General features: G+C 48.8%; 2 protein-coding genes across 6 annotated transcripts in view; one reads left to right on the top strand and one right to left on the bottom strand.

The window, feature by feature from the left end:
- The window catches only part of LOC144773613 (transient receptor potential cation channel subfamily M member 2-like), a 1,994,366-nt gene that overhangs the window by 1,617,862 nt on the left and 362,648 nt on the right, over positions 1-13,856 (bottom strand). The gene's annotated exons all lie outside the window — the stretch shown is intronic.
- LOC144773614 (uncharacterized) lies at positions 2,069-7,528 on the top strand. Its single transcript, XM_078658757.1, has 2 exons — positions 2,069-4,155; positions 7,287-7,528. The coding sequence occupies exons 1-2, from the start codon at positions 2,859-2,861 to the stop codon at positions 7,304-7,306; spliced, it is 1,317 nt and encodes a 438-aa protein (XP_078514883.1). The 5' UTR covers positions 2,069-2,858; the 3' UTR covers positions 7,307-7,528.

Below are 13,856 nucleotides of genomic sequence, written 5' to 3'. Positions count from 1 at the left end.
TTGTGCCTCCTTTCCTGGGAGGTTCGGAATTTGCAACTCATCGTGTTTGAAATCTGAAGTGCCTGATGCGACTCATATCTACACGCACCAGATGCTGTGCTCGTATCATCTCGGCACGACCCTGTTTTACTCCTCATTCATTAGTAATTCCCTTCGAGGCGGACCAACTGCCCTCTCCAGACCTGGCCTCTCCGGAAGACATCTTGGAGCCAGTTAGTAGAGAAAGAGATTGACCGAATTGAAGAAATACTTCAGAGAAAGTTAGGAAGCGGGTGAAGAGACTGCTTGACTCCATTTTGTTTTGAGACCTGTGGGTGAACTTCATAAGAGGCTGTTTACGTCTACCTCCTAATTAAAACTGATACATATTCCCACCTGCTTGCCGAGGATCCAGACCAAGTGTAAATTTGGCCACGTGCAGCCCTGTGTCTGGGATGTGGGGCCGGTTATCTTCCATCCAGGGGTACAGGACAATCAGGGTGAACCAGAGGGTGGAGAGATGCTTAGACCACTGAGTCTGCAAAGGGTGAAAAATTTACCTGCTGGGTACCACTGGCACCACTTTTGGGTGCTGAGGGCGTATGTGTGTGTAAGCGGGATCTGTTCAGACTGGCTGATACCTGTCACACCGCGTAGTGGTGTGGACTGCATGTGTGTGAGTGGCAGTGATTGTGTGTGGACAGCGTGTGATTCAAGGTACTGGCCATCGGTGCCGCCTTATGTTTTGATTGGGGCCAAAAGCATAACACCTTTTCACATTGGATTTTTCCTGTGTGCCTTCAGTCCGTGGTGCTCCTAAAAAGTGTTCTATTCTTGTGTATGTACATAATTTGATATTGTGCACCTCATAAGGATGCTCTCTCTCAATTGGGGGCATGGGGGTTAGATTATGAATTGTTCACATACTAGTGATATCATAACAAGACAAGTGGGCCTGGTACTGCTGGTAATATGTCCAATTGTGTTTTATGCCCAGAAGTATATGAAGGCTATGTTATAAGGATTGAATATGTGCGTTGAATATAAACGTTTTTAGATGCATCCTATGTGAAGTGTCTTTAGTGACGCTAAGTGCATTGATAGCGAGTGGCTGCTGTGCCTTTGTTTTACACACTGCCTCTGTAGTAAGCCTGACTGCTCAGTGCCAAGCTACCCAATGGTGAGTACGGTTTATACAGCAAGTGTAATCAAGAGTAATCACCTGCCCTTGACGGAAGTGGTAGTTCTGCCTAGCTGAGGGTATCCCTCCAGCCAACCAGACATTTTGGCTCCCACATATCCACATAGGACTTAAAAAACAAAAAAGGACCCATCAGTGCTCTTTGTTAATGAATTGCCTCGTGCTAAGTTTTACTTGCAGTGTTACCAAATATTACAAAAATACTTTATGAAAAAAATGGTTTAGAGAGCAAAGTTGAAAAGGGACATTTCAGATGTCTTATTACAGTGTCTTCATGAACTGATACATGTTACATTTACTCCTTTTGTGATGATGGACTCACACCTTAGTAGGCAATGGAGTGCCTGTCCCACCAACTGTCACTGAATAGCAACATAAAGGCAAACCTGAAGGATGGGCTCAGGAAGTAGAGAGGAGCAGTCGCACCTCAGGGAGTCTATAGGGGTGGCTGCTAGTCTGAACGCCATTGGAGAGAGGCAGCCCTGGAGTTCAGCCTCAGTCTGTTTGAGAAAAACAATCCACGGCAAGCAGCAAGTTAGGCTGCCTGGAATCAAATTGTGTTAGACAATACAGGAAGGAAAAAAGCAAAGACCCTCCTAGTGGTCTGCAAACAGCTTCAACACAGAGGCTCACTTTGCTGCAACCCCCTGAACACATTACCCAGACTAAGTTGAGAGCCTTTTCAACATACCGTGGATGGTGTGCTTTAAAAATGGGATGGTCCATGAGAAATACCAGAAAAGCCCAGGATTCGGGAGGCAAATTAATGGGCTATTACATGTGGATGGCTCAAACCCACCTCCAAGGAGGCCAGTGCATCCACCACAACGGCCACGCTCGCTTTACACTGCACCATGTAGCCACGATTCTATGTCAGGAGCGGAGGCTTCTGATTAGGCTGTCACTTTCTCCGTTTATTATACTCCAGCAGCCTTAAAAGTATAACCATTTATAAACAAACTCCATTTCCCATGAACACCAGGGAAAATGGAAACAAAAAACGTCCATCAGTAACTGTCCAATGTTGTGCCAAGACTCCTCTTATCTTCCTGTGTTCGGCACTCTCTCCTCCTCTTTCTTCGCTCCTCCAGCAGCATACAGATGAGTGCCTTTTGTTTTCATGTTATTACTGTGCTTACTGCTAATCGTTTTGGTCAGTGCGGGGTAGTGCGGGTTAACGCGCGTTTGTCTTTCCCTCAGGTTTGCCTTTGTGCTCTGCGCTGACGCCGCGGGAGCGTTTTCCGCTCCTTTCGCGGCTCTTGACACCTGACAGGCTCTGCGCGCGGGCGGCCTCCCGCCGCTAGGGGACCGCGCGTCCTTCGCTGCCGCTCCTCGGAGCGTTACCCCCCGGTGGGCGCGAGTCGTTGGGTCCCGCTATCGGAAATAAACGCGGCTCACCCTGACTAACGCGCGCCACGGGGGATGATTATTTTTGTGCATGGGCAGCGTTAGGAAGTTTTTTCATTTGTCAGAGCCCCTGCCTGGAGCCTGAACACCCGCGCTGCAGGTAAGACAGTTGCTCTGAGATTGGGACCGGCCCAGGCAGGCTACTTCACGTTACCTCATAGGAGAGGCTGCTGGGTCCCAGCGTTCTGCCATTAACCCCACTGAGTGTGGACAATTATAAGGGCCTGTCCATAAGTCAACCCCTAAGTGATTCAAGGCTGGTTTACCAGTGATGGAATATGAGGAATATTACGAGGAGGAAGAGAGCGAGCAGGTCATGTATCTGCCGGTGGACGACCACTTCTGTCAAGTCATGGATTCCTCCATTATGAAGGCCGTGTCGCGAGTGGTTGCGCCACTGGAGAAGAAAATCTCACAGCTACAGGCTCAATGTCAACCCCTCGGGCAGAGGGAAGATCCTTCGGGGCAGACGGACCCCTTACCTCCAGGCCAACCATCTACGAGCGTAGATCCTAAACGGAAGCGCTCGTCGGACACCGGGGTGGATTCGGATGCCTTCTCACGCCTGAAAACGGCGTTCTTGGACGCGAAAACTGTGGAAACCCCTTCAACCTCGAAGGAGGCGCCGACTGGAGCCTCGGGGGGTCAGGATGATGCTTCTGTTGACCGGGATGAGTCCCCCCAGACCTCGGACGGGGATGGGGACCCAGAGACCTCGTGGCTTCCCTCCCAACCCGCTCAGCCGTTCCCTTCGGATCCCAGCACGGATATGCTTAATCCGGAGGAACTGCTTCACCCGCGTTCGTCGCAATGGGTCCCCGCCCCCAAAGTTGCGGCCTATATGGCGGCTAGGCTCCGTAAGCCTTTGGATCAGGAGGTTCGCAGCTGCCTTTGGGCAGAATGCCCGCGCCCCACTTTGGAGGGTAAGGTCACGGTTACACCGGAGATTGACGCCAAGATGTCCACCTTCTTAACGAAGTTTGTGAAGGACCCCAAGAAGGGCATCGATCGGTCTTGGAAGGCGTGCCAAGATAAGCTCTTGGACGCGGCGGGGACTTTGGCAAAAATGTTAGATATGGCGGAAGATGCAAAGGCTTCGGGCTCTCTAATCTCCCCGGAGACGCTTTCGGGGTGGGCGCAGAGAGCGATTATTTTCCTCGGGAACGCGAATGTGGCAATCTCCACGGAGCGAAGGAGATCTATATTGATAAAAATTGACCCGAAGTTAGGAGAACTGGCCACATCTGAGGCGGGTCCGCTAGCAGACGGTAACCTCTTCGGGGACCCGTTTGTTAAGGAATTGGGCAAGTTCGTGAACACGTTCAACTCCCTTGACAAGGCCCAGACGTCTGTGAAGCGTATTTTCACCCCTCGTGTTTTTGGCGCAGCCGGCCGTGGGAGGGGGCGCTCGACCGGCAGACCCTATAACAGAGGCTCCTACAAGCAGGGCGACTCCCACAGGGGTCAGTACCAGGATCCCGACAAGTTCGGAAACTTTTACCAAACCAGAGGCCCCCGCCGCCGGGGTGGAAGAGGCAGAGGAGATGGCGGCTACAATGCTCAAAGAGGTGAGAATTCAGAATGCGCAGGGTTTGAGAGTGGGGGGCAGGCTGCAGGGTTTTCTTCCCGCCTGCTCTTTGCTTACCTCGGACGCTTGGGTCTTACAGACGGTCGGAGGGTTCCACATAGAGTATTCGGGACTTCCCAGGCAGTCCTCCCACCCCAGACCCATAACCTTCACACCAGACCAATGTTCTCTGATAGACAGGGAGGTCGCAGATCTACTTCAGAAGGGTGCCATCGTGCAGTCGGAGCTCCACCCCCGGGGTTTTCTGAGCAATATCTTTCTAGTGGAAAAACAGGACGGGGTTATCGTCCGGTGATAAATCTCAAGGAGTTCAACGGTTGGCTCATATATCGACATTTCAAGATGGAGGGTATTCACCTCCTGCGAGACCTGCTCTTGGAAGGGGATTGGATGGTCCGACTGGACCTGAAGGATGCTTACCTCTTGGTTCCTATTTTCGCCCCTCACAGGCGCTTTCTGCAGTTCCAGTGGGGTCAGCAGATTTACGAATTTGCCTCCCTTCCTTTCGGACTGTCCTCCGCTCCGTGGTGCTTTACCAAAGTGTTGAATCCAGTGGTGGAGTGCCTCCGGTCGGAGGCCATCCGTTTAATAATTTATTTGGACGACATGCTCCTCCTGAATCAGTGTCCGCGGAGGTTGCTGATCCATCTTTAGAGGGCAGTGACCCTTCTGGAATCCCTCGGTTTCATTATCGACGAGGGAAAATCGGACCTTCTCCCATCTCGGAGGATGCAGTTCCTGGGGTTCTTAATAGACTCAGGGAAGGCCACCTTGTCTCTGCCTTCCCGGAAGTTATCCAAGATCAGACACGAGCTGAGGCGAACTCTGGCGCGTCCAACCATCTTGTTACGACACCTTGCCAGGGTGGTAGGTCTGTTATCGTCCTCCATTCAGGCGATATTCCCGGGCCCTCTTCATTACCGGGCCCTTCAACGCCTCAAGGCTTTTCACCTGCACAAGGGTCTTACTTACTCCCAGGTTGTCCCCCTCACAGACGAGGCGAGGACGGAGCTGAGTTGGTCGATCGAGCATATGGATGCGTGGAACGGTCGGGCGATCTTCGGTTCCAAGCCGGATTTGGTAATAGAATTGGACGCCAGTGGTGTAGGGTGGGGGGCGCGTTGCAGCGCGGTTTCTACAGGCGGAGTATGGTCATCCGCAGAAAAGGCCCTTCACATCAACTGTTTGGAGTTGATGGTTGGCTCGTTTGCGGTGCGGTGCTGGACGAAGGACAGGATTCAGTGCTGTGTCCTTCTGAAGATGGACAATGTGGCAGCAGTGCGCTACATCAACCGTCTCGGGGGCACCCGGTCCAGGGCGTTGTCCGATCTGGCCCGCAGTCTGTGGGAGTATTGCCTGTCCCACGGGATATCCCTGTCGGCGGAGCACCTTCCCGGCACATCCAACCAGGTTGCGGACTGGTGGTCCCGTCACTGGAGGGACACCAGCCTATGGCAACTCCGCCCCGATGTGTTCAGGGCGATCGAGGACAGGTGGGGTCCATTCTCGGTGGACCTCTTTGCTTCCCGTCTGGACGCCCAGCTGGAGCGTTACTTCAGTTGGTGCCCAGACCCGCAAGCAGCGGTAGTGGATGCATTTCTGCAGGATTGAAGCAAGGAGAGGGGTTATGCGTTTCCCCCATTTGCGATGATCATGAGGGTGTTAACCCAGGTGAGGAGGCAGCAGGCGGATCTGGTGGTGATCACCCCGACGTGGAGGTCGCAAGCCTGGTTTCCAGTTCTGATGGAACTTTCCTGGGATTTTCCAATCCCTCTTCCCCTCGTTCCCGATCTCCTCCAGGATCCTCAAGGGAACCCTCACCGCCTGTTGACCACAGGCAGTCTGTGTCTGATGGCCAGGCGGGTTACAGGCAGCGTTGGCAAGTCCCGGGACTTTCGGAGGACGCTGCCACGCTGCTGGCCAAATTCTGGGCTGACAGTACCAACAAGAGGTACCGGTCGGCCTGGTCTCGGTGGAGTAGTTGGTGTCTGCGACAACAAATTGATCCAATGGGGGCAGACATTGTCCATATCCTTAACTTCTTAGCCTCCCTGGGAAAGGAAGGGCTGGCATACAGGTCAATCAATACTTTTAGATCGGCGATTTCGGCGGGCCATACCCCTCTGGATAATCACCCGGTAGGGGAACATCCCCTGGTTTGTAAGCTGTTGCGGGGTATTAGGTTGTCGGTTCCTCCGGAGCCACGCTACTCTGTCTTGTGGGACGTAAACAAGGTCCTTAACTTGTTGATAGCATGGCCCTCTAACAAATATTTGTCGAGGAAGCAGATCTCGGCCAAGCTGGCGATGTTACTCTGCCTGATTTCTTGTCGCAGGGTCTCGGATGTGAGGGCCTTGGACCTTTCAGGTCGTGTCTTGACCCCGGAAGGGGTCACCTTCTACATTTCTAGACGCACCAAGGGCGACTTGCGTTCTATTTCCTATCCTGCATTCCCGGATGTCCCGAAACTGTGTGTGGTTAGGGCACTTAAGGCCTACGAGGTGGCAACGGTTGATATACGCCCACAGGGTGTCAAACAACTGTTCATAGCTCTTACTAAACCACATGGGGCGGTTTCATCCCCTACAATTGCGAGATGGGTTCGCTGGGTTATGCAGGAAGCTGGCATAGATATCTCCCGTTTTGGGGCCCATTGAGTGAGGGGTGCGATGGCATCTTAAAGCCTTTTGCCTGGGGGCTCGTCTAGAGGACATTCTGAAGGCGGCAGATTGGTCCTCAGACTCCACCTTTAAGAGATTTTACTTTAAGCCGATGGTGTCCCCGGCTTCTTTGGTGATGGACAAACTTTAAACCAACCTAATCAGAAGCCTCCGCTCCTGACATAGAATGCAAAATTTCCTAGCTAACGTGCAGGAAAGTTTCAATTCTATTAAGGAGGCGGAGGCGAGGATTAGCCCACCCGATCTTCATTCGAACCCTCCCAGAATATCTGCGTTAAGATGGTAAGTAAAATCTTTATGATGACGTGTTTCTCAAATCTGCTGTTGTAAGCTGTGTGGATTTTTATGGTCACTACCTTGTCCAGTGCTGTTGATTGACTTGGATAAAAGTTTACTTGCTGGTGGCTTAATTGGTCTACTTGTGCCGTAGGTTCCGATGCTGGCAAGTAGGAATAACGGGCAAGGGACTGTGGCGGTGTCGCAGGAAGAAAGAGGAGGATAGAGTGCCGAACACAGGAAGATAAGAGGAGTCCTGGCACAACATTGGACAGTTACTGATGGACTTTTTTTGTTTCCATTTTCCCTGGTGTTCATGGGAAATGGAGTTTGTTTATAAATGGTTATACTTTTAAGGCTGCTGGAGTATAATAAACGGAGAAAGTGACAGCCTAATCCTCGCCTCCGCCTCCTTAATAGAATTGAAACTTTCCTGCACGTTAGCTAGGAAATTTTGCATTCCTGTCCACTCCACCCAAAAGAGAGGCATGGGAACTTTTTTATTAATTAGAAACAATGATTAGTCAGCTGTTATTCAAGTTAGCATACCAAGGACCTAGTGACATTACTACGCCTCAGCCTGCCTGCACTAATTTCGATTTTAAAGCTGCTGAAGTAAAAGTGTTGTTTTTATTTTCTTTGAATGAGCTTTCACGTCTCTAGCTGTGTTTTTCTTCTTCAAAAATAAACAAAATAGATTTTATTTTCATTGTGCTGTAGAAGTTCTTCGGGAAGGAAGCGGTGTTCAGGAGATATGTCGAACAAGAAACTATTTCGAGGTCTGTAGCCCAGAGCACAGCTGCACTTCATCATTACTTAAATGGATCATTCATTGTATTTTGTTTGCTTCAATAGTGCACTGCCATTTCCTATGTTTGTAGGGTAAGGGAAGCTCAATTATTATGCAGAATGATAGAAATTGGGTTCTTTGTTGACTGTGGTATGAGCCCTGGTCAAACAGCAGCCACAATCTTAGTCAGGGAAAAAAGCATGCAAACCCTAAATTAACCTGCAACCACCCTCTTGCAGCTTGCCACAGAGCATTCAGGTTTCACTTCAGAGGAAATGTGTAAAGTATGAAGTGTGCAACACTTCAAACAGTAAAAGAGTGAAAACGCCACACAAAAAAGATTCTACGGCAGGTTAGATAAATAAGACAGTATTTTAATATATTGAACAAGACCTAACCGACAAAAATCTGATAAGAACTTCAGATACTAATTTCTAATTAAAAAACTGCAAAATAGCACTTAGAAGCAATAAGAGCTTTCTTGAGGTATCTGGTCGTGCCGGTCCGGGACAAAGTTAAAAGTTCAGGCCAACTGCAATGGAGTGTGGGCCGGATACAGGGACCCAGTTAGGCCCGCTGAACAAAAGTACCTTGATCCTGGCTGCATTGGTGTCAAAGATATGGAGCACAGCCAAAGCAATGCATCTATGTCGATCTTAGCAATGGTAGCGATGCGCTGGTTCTTTTCCGCGCAACAGAAATGTTGTGTCGGCTTTGATGAGCACAGGGGCTACAATGTGGAGTTCTTGTAGTTGAGGCCATCGTCGACACAGATGTGGGGACCTCAGGCAGGGGTAAGCATTGCTCAGTGCTAGTTCCGAAGGGGATGCATCGGAGCGATTCATGCAACAAAGGTTAATGCGTCAGATCTGGCCACGCAATATGAGATGATGCGCCGGTTCCGATCCACACAAGGGACAAGGACTGTGGTACCTCTTGGCACGCCAGACTCACATATGGCAGAGCCCAGATGCAGAAGCAGGTACAATGGAAGTCTTGTATGTTCCTGAGACTTCAGATCAGGAGGCCAGCTAGCACTTGGAGTCACTCTGGGTTAAGTGATACAGGTCCAGGCCTTCTCACCAAGGTAAGAGAATAGTAGGCAGCAGGGCAGCACAACAAAGCAGGAGTCCAGGAAATCAGCAGTCCAGCAAAATGACAGTCCTTTAGCAGCATAGCAGTTCTTCTTCCTGGCAGTCTTCACAGGTCCAGAAGTGTACATACTTGGTGGTGTCAGAAGTCCAGTACTTATACTCAGTTGTGCTTTTGAAGTGGGGGAGACTTTGAAGTGTACAGAGGTCCTCTCTTCCTGCTCTGGCTCCAGGCTCACTACAGGGGCTATGCAGCACTTTGTGTGGGGACAGGACACAGCCTATTCAGGTGTAAGTGAGGCTGGGTCCAGCTTCTCCCTCCCATCCTCCCAGGATGGCCCATGCCTAAGCTCCCATTGTGTGTGGCTGTCTAGAGAGCATACACAAAGCCCAGCTGTCACCCTCCCCAGACGTGCATCAGAAACAGGCAACAAACAACTAAATTTAAAACAATGGCAACTTTCTGAAAGTGGCAAATTTGAATTCACCATAAGTTTGGACTTTAAATTGTGATTCCAGAGACACCAAAGTTTAAGAGTCTGTCTCTTCACAGTTGGGAATTACACATGTAAAATGTAATACAGTAAACCCAATGTTATCCTATGGGAGAGATAGGCCTTGCAGTAGTGAAAAACGAACTTGAGAGTTTTTCACTACCAGGTCATGTAAAACCTAAACCTACATGTCCTGCCTTTTAAATACATTGCACCCTGCCCCCTGGGTTCTCCAGGGCCTACCTTAGGATGGGTTATGTGTATATAAAGGGAATGTTTTAATCTGGCAAGAGGTTTATCTTGCCAGGTTGCATCTGCAGTGTAAACGCACACACAGGCTTTGCAATCGGAATCCTGAGACATGGTTAAGGAGCTGCTTAAGAGGGTGGCACAAGCAGTATTGCAGGCTCACTATTAGCATTTAATTTACAAGCCCTCAGCACATATTGTGCACTTCACTAAGGACTTATAAGTCAATTAAATATGCCAATTGGGTATGAGCCATGTTAATATGTTTAGATTTGAGAACACATGCACTTTAGCAATGGTTAGCAATGGTTAATTTCTCAGAGTTCTTATGTCCAAAACAAAAGTGGTCAGAAAAAATGGAAGAGGGAAGCAAAAAGATTGGGGGAGACCCTGCAGAGAAGGCCATTTTCCAATAATAATGTAGGTGTTTTCTAATTGCTTCCTATTTCATGTAGCGCAATTCCTCCAACGTTCATTGGTTCATGTCATATAACTTTGTAAGTGCAGACCTATGATGCTCATTCTCACCATATTGAGTGTTAGGTTTTTTGCTGTCTGAAACCTTTGAAATGTGCCTTGTAAGTGCATTTATATATATTTGTCACACTTGCTGCTTGCTTCCACGAAAGCAGACTCCATGTTAGTCTAATTAATTTATAATTTGACTTTTTGCTTTTTCCTGAGGCAGACTTCATGTTGGTCCTCTTGCAGCTTTAAACGTAACTACCCTTGACTTTTGAACTGAGCAGATTTATGCTGGTCCTTTGCTGCACTATATTTTGGTATTGAGTATCGTCTTGCTTTGGGAGGTGAACCTATGTTATGACCTCACACAATTTGGTTTACTTGATGCAATACTGATGCACATTTAAAGGGAGCTATTTTTTGCTGTCTGTAATGATTCTTCATTTTTAATAAACCATTATGGTTTTCAACTCTGAATCTTGGCCAGGGAAGGTTTCTATCCCAATTCTAAGGACCAATATCCAGTGGGACTCACATGGCCCTACTCTTGCACATCAACTATTTTGATTTATTAGTTGCAATGACTGACAGAGGCAATAAAACAAAAGACAGCCTCACAAAGTGAGTGACAGTAAAAATAAGAGAAAGACTATTAAACTAGCAGCACACTTTTGTTGTGCACAAAATACTGCCTTTTAAGAATACGGCGTGATCATGAAAAGAGATTTTATTCACAGAATAACTATTGGTTAATTTTACCTAATCTAAGGTGAATATTTTGTCATACATATCTTCTATTGGGGTGTAGGGAACCTGTACCCTCAGATGACAAGTAGCACGTTGGAATATTCACAAGCCTTCTGTATGGGGGTGTGGCAAAAATTGCAGTGTCCGGGCCCATGGTTCAAGGTCACTTGCTCTACGAATGTCTGTGTCTGTGCCTAATTTGTAAACAAATAAGTGGTACGGACCAATGTTTTGCTCAGAACCCCGCAGCCGGTTCTATCAAATGCCACAGTGCCGCATACCAAGGCTGCTTAGTCTACCTCTTGCCTCTTTCATCCACCACCAGACACTCCCTGCCCCCCTTGTCTTTTTTAAATGTGTTTATTAGGTTTTACAACATAGGAAACAGAAGCAACCATATATACATTCTGGCATGACTCACCTTATATGCATTCAAATTGGTACACAGTCGCATGAAACAACTTGAAACTGTTACAAGGCTTCTGTTCAGATTTTGACTGCTCGAGGATGGTGAGCTGCTAATGGCAGGTGAATGCCATCGTCATACTGTTGCAAGGTGTCAACAAGGAGCAAAGTAAAGAACTAAGGAAAAAGTGGGGCAACTATGGGAGATGGCAGTGGCAGGCTGGGTCAATTGGGAAAGGGACTTGTGAATGTATCTGGGTATGCTGGGTGAGCGGAGGCCACTAAGGCAGGCAGTAGTGTGGTCTGTAGGCATCCATGTACGTGAGGTGTCCAAGGCCCTTCCCACAGGTTTGCAAATCGGGGGAAGTGGGGCTTATTGGGAAAGGCCGAAATACCAGAGGGGCACCTCTCTACATGCACAATCCAGGCATAGAGCGCATAAATGGCCTACAAATCGCCTGTGTGGTTTACAGGGGGAGATAATCATTCCCCACATGTTGTAGGAACTAAGAAGGGTAGCTCAATGGGGGAAATATAGGGCGCTTGCGCAGGTGTCGGATCTCTTTGTAACGGAGGGCATGCTCCTCTGTCCCCCCCCAAATTAGCGCATTGCTCCCTGCCAAGCAGCCACTGGTGGTGCCGTTGTAGATTTCCACTGGAGTGTGAGCATGCGTTTGGCAAGGAGAAATGCCAGGGCCACAAAGCAGGTGTAGACTTTATACTGTTTAAGCACATGCTTCCCAAGTATCCATATTTGCCAATTCTGTGGCCTCCTGCAGTATGGCATTTTTCACTGTCTGTCCGGCACTGTAGTTAGCCAGTGGGCCATAACATATGGTCTAAATCAGCCTCTGATGTATGACATTGTGGACAGCTATGCTGTGCTTCAGGGAAATATTGATTTAACAAGGCAAGGGTGAGGTAAACCCTGTCGAGCATAAAAAAGTGCAAATTGTTTGAAGTGAGAGTTTCAAGAAACAAAATGGAGGAATTCCAGCACTTGCTTCCATTCCTTTTCGTGGAGCGCCATCCAAATATCGTCTTCTCACTTGTGTCGCAGCGCTATTAGAGGAACGCCTGTGAGCTCAGGAATAGCCTTGTATAGCCAAGTGATGAAGTGGCATCCCTGGCCCATTATAAGCATGGGCTGTGACACTGGATGTGTGGTGGATTCTGCCGCCAGCGTACCAAAGAGCGTCCAACAGGAAGTATGAAGCTGCCTGTGGATGAAGAATTGGCCTGGCAAAAGGCCATGGTCCATGAAAATCTGTTAGAGGGTGAGAAGCTGCCCTTCACTTAATAGGTTCCCCACAGTGATAAGCAGTTAAAGGTCTTTAGTTCTCTGGATGAATAAAAGCCTGGAAAGTGGGGGAGACCTATCCGAGGAAGCACCGATACCTATGCAGGCATGTGTAAGGAGATACAATCGGACCTTATTGGTACATGCTACAGCCACCTGCAGTGGCCTGGGGGATGGGGGTAAAATCTTGGGCAGGACAAAGCCTTGTACCGTGGACGGTGGTAGGAGACTCTGCTCATCACACGTTTCTCCAAAATAGCGCTCATCTGTCCAGCACGACAACCACTGTAGCTGAGCAGCCAGAGAGTATGCCTCAAAGGAGGGGGCGCTCAGTCCACCATGCCCTACTGGCAGGTGCAACTTTTTCAGGGTGATTCAGTGACGTTTGTTACTCCAGATGAGGACAAAGAGCAGGGAATCAGCTCACTAAAGATTGCTTTTGACGGGACTGTCGGAAGGTTCCCAAAATAGTATAAGAGGCGAGCGAGATCTTTGCCAGTGCTATCTTGCGTACTAGGGCTAGAGGCAAGTTCTGCCAAAAATGCACTTGTAATTTGATGCCAGCCAGAGGGGTTCAAATGTCCCCCTCGCAGAGATCAAGCAGAGCATGATAAAGATGGATTCCCAGGTAACAAATCGCTTCTCTGTACCAGCGAAGTATATCTCATGGTAGCTGGTAGGGGCAAAGCAGACAAACTGATAACTTTGCCCAGCTTACCAGAAGCAAACTAGCAAACTCTTTCAAGTAGTTGTGTAGTGGGGAGAGGTCAGATGTGATGTCCTGTAGCTATAAAAGTAAGTATTTGCATACAAGGACATTGCATGTGTCCTGTCCACCTGGGGTATACCTCATGCTCGACCCTCCCACTGCAGCAGCTTACAGTAGTAGGGAGGGTAGGCAACCAGTCTGGTGTCCCGGTACACTGGGAAGGGTGAGGGAATAAGAGCCTAGGTTTGGTGTAAAGCAATCTGGTGTAAGCAGTAACAGTTTGCCGGTTACCATGTGACTCAGTACCAGGATGAGGTAGTCCCACGTCAATGTGTCAAATGCCTTCTCGAGGTCTAGTATGAGGCAGGCAGCACTTCGAAATTGCCTCTGTAGCTGATCCTACGTCTTATATTTTGGGCGGCACTGCACCCCAGGACAAAACCATTCTGATCAGAGTGTATGAGTTCTGGAAGG

Source organism: Lissotriton helveticus, chromosome 8 (genome assembly GCF_964261635.1).
Source record: "Lissotriton helveticus chromosome 8, aLisHel1.1, whole genome shotgun sequence".
NCBI lineage: Eukaryota > Metazoa > Chordata > Amphibia > Caudata > Salamandridae > Lissotriton > Lissotriton helveticus.
Note: the sequence above shows the minus strand (reverse complement) of the source record. Positions and strands in the feature narration are given on the sequence as shown.

Bases quoted from the DNA above. Each gene is read 5' to 3' on its own strand.
- LOC144773614 (XM_078658757.1), top strand. From the start codon at position 2,859: ATGGAATATGAGGAATATTACGAGGAGGAAGAGAGCGAGCAGGTCATG. The intron at 4,156-7,286 runs GTGAGAATTCAG...CTTGTGCCGTAG, and splicing joins CGGCTACAATGCTCAAAGAG to GTTCCGATGCTGGCAAGTAG.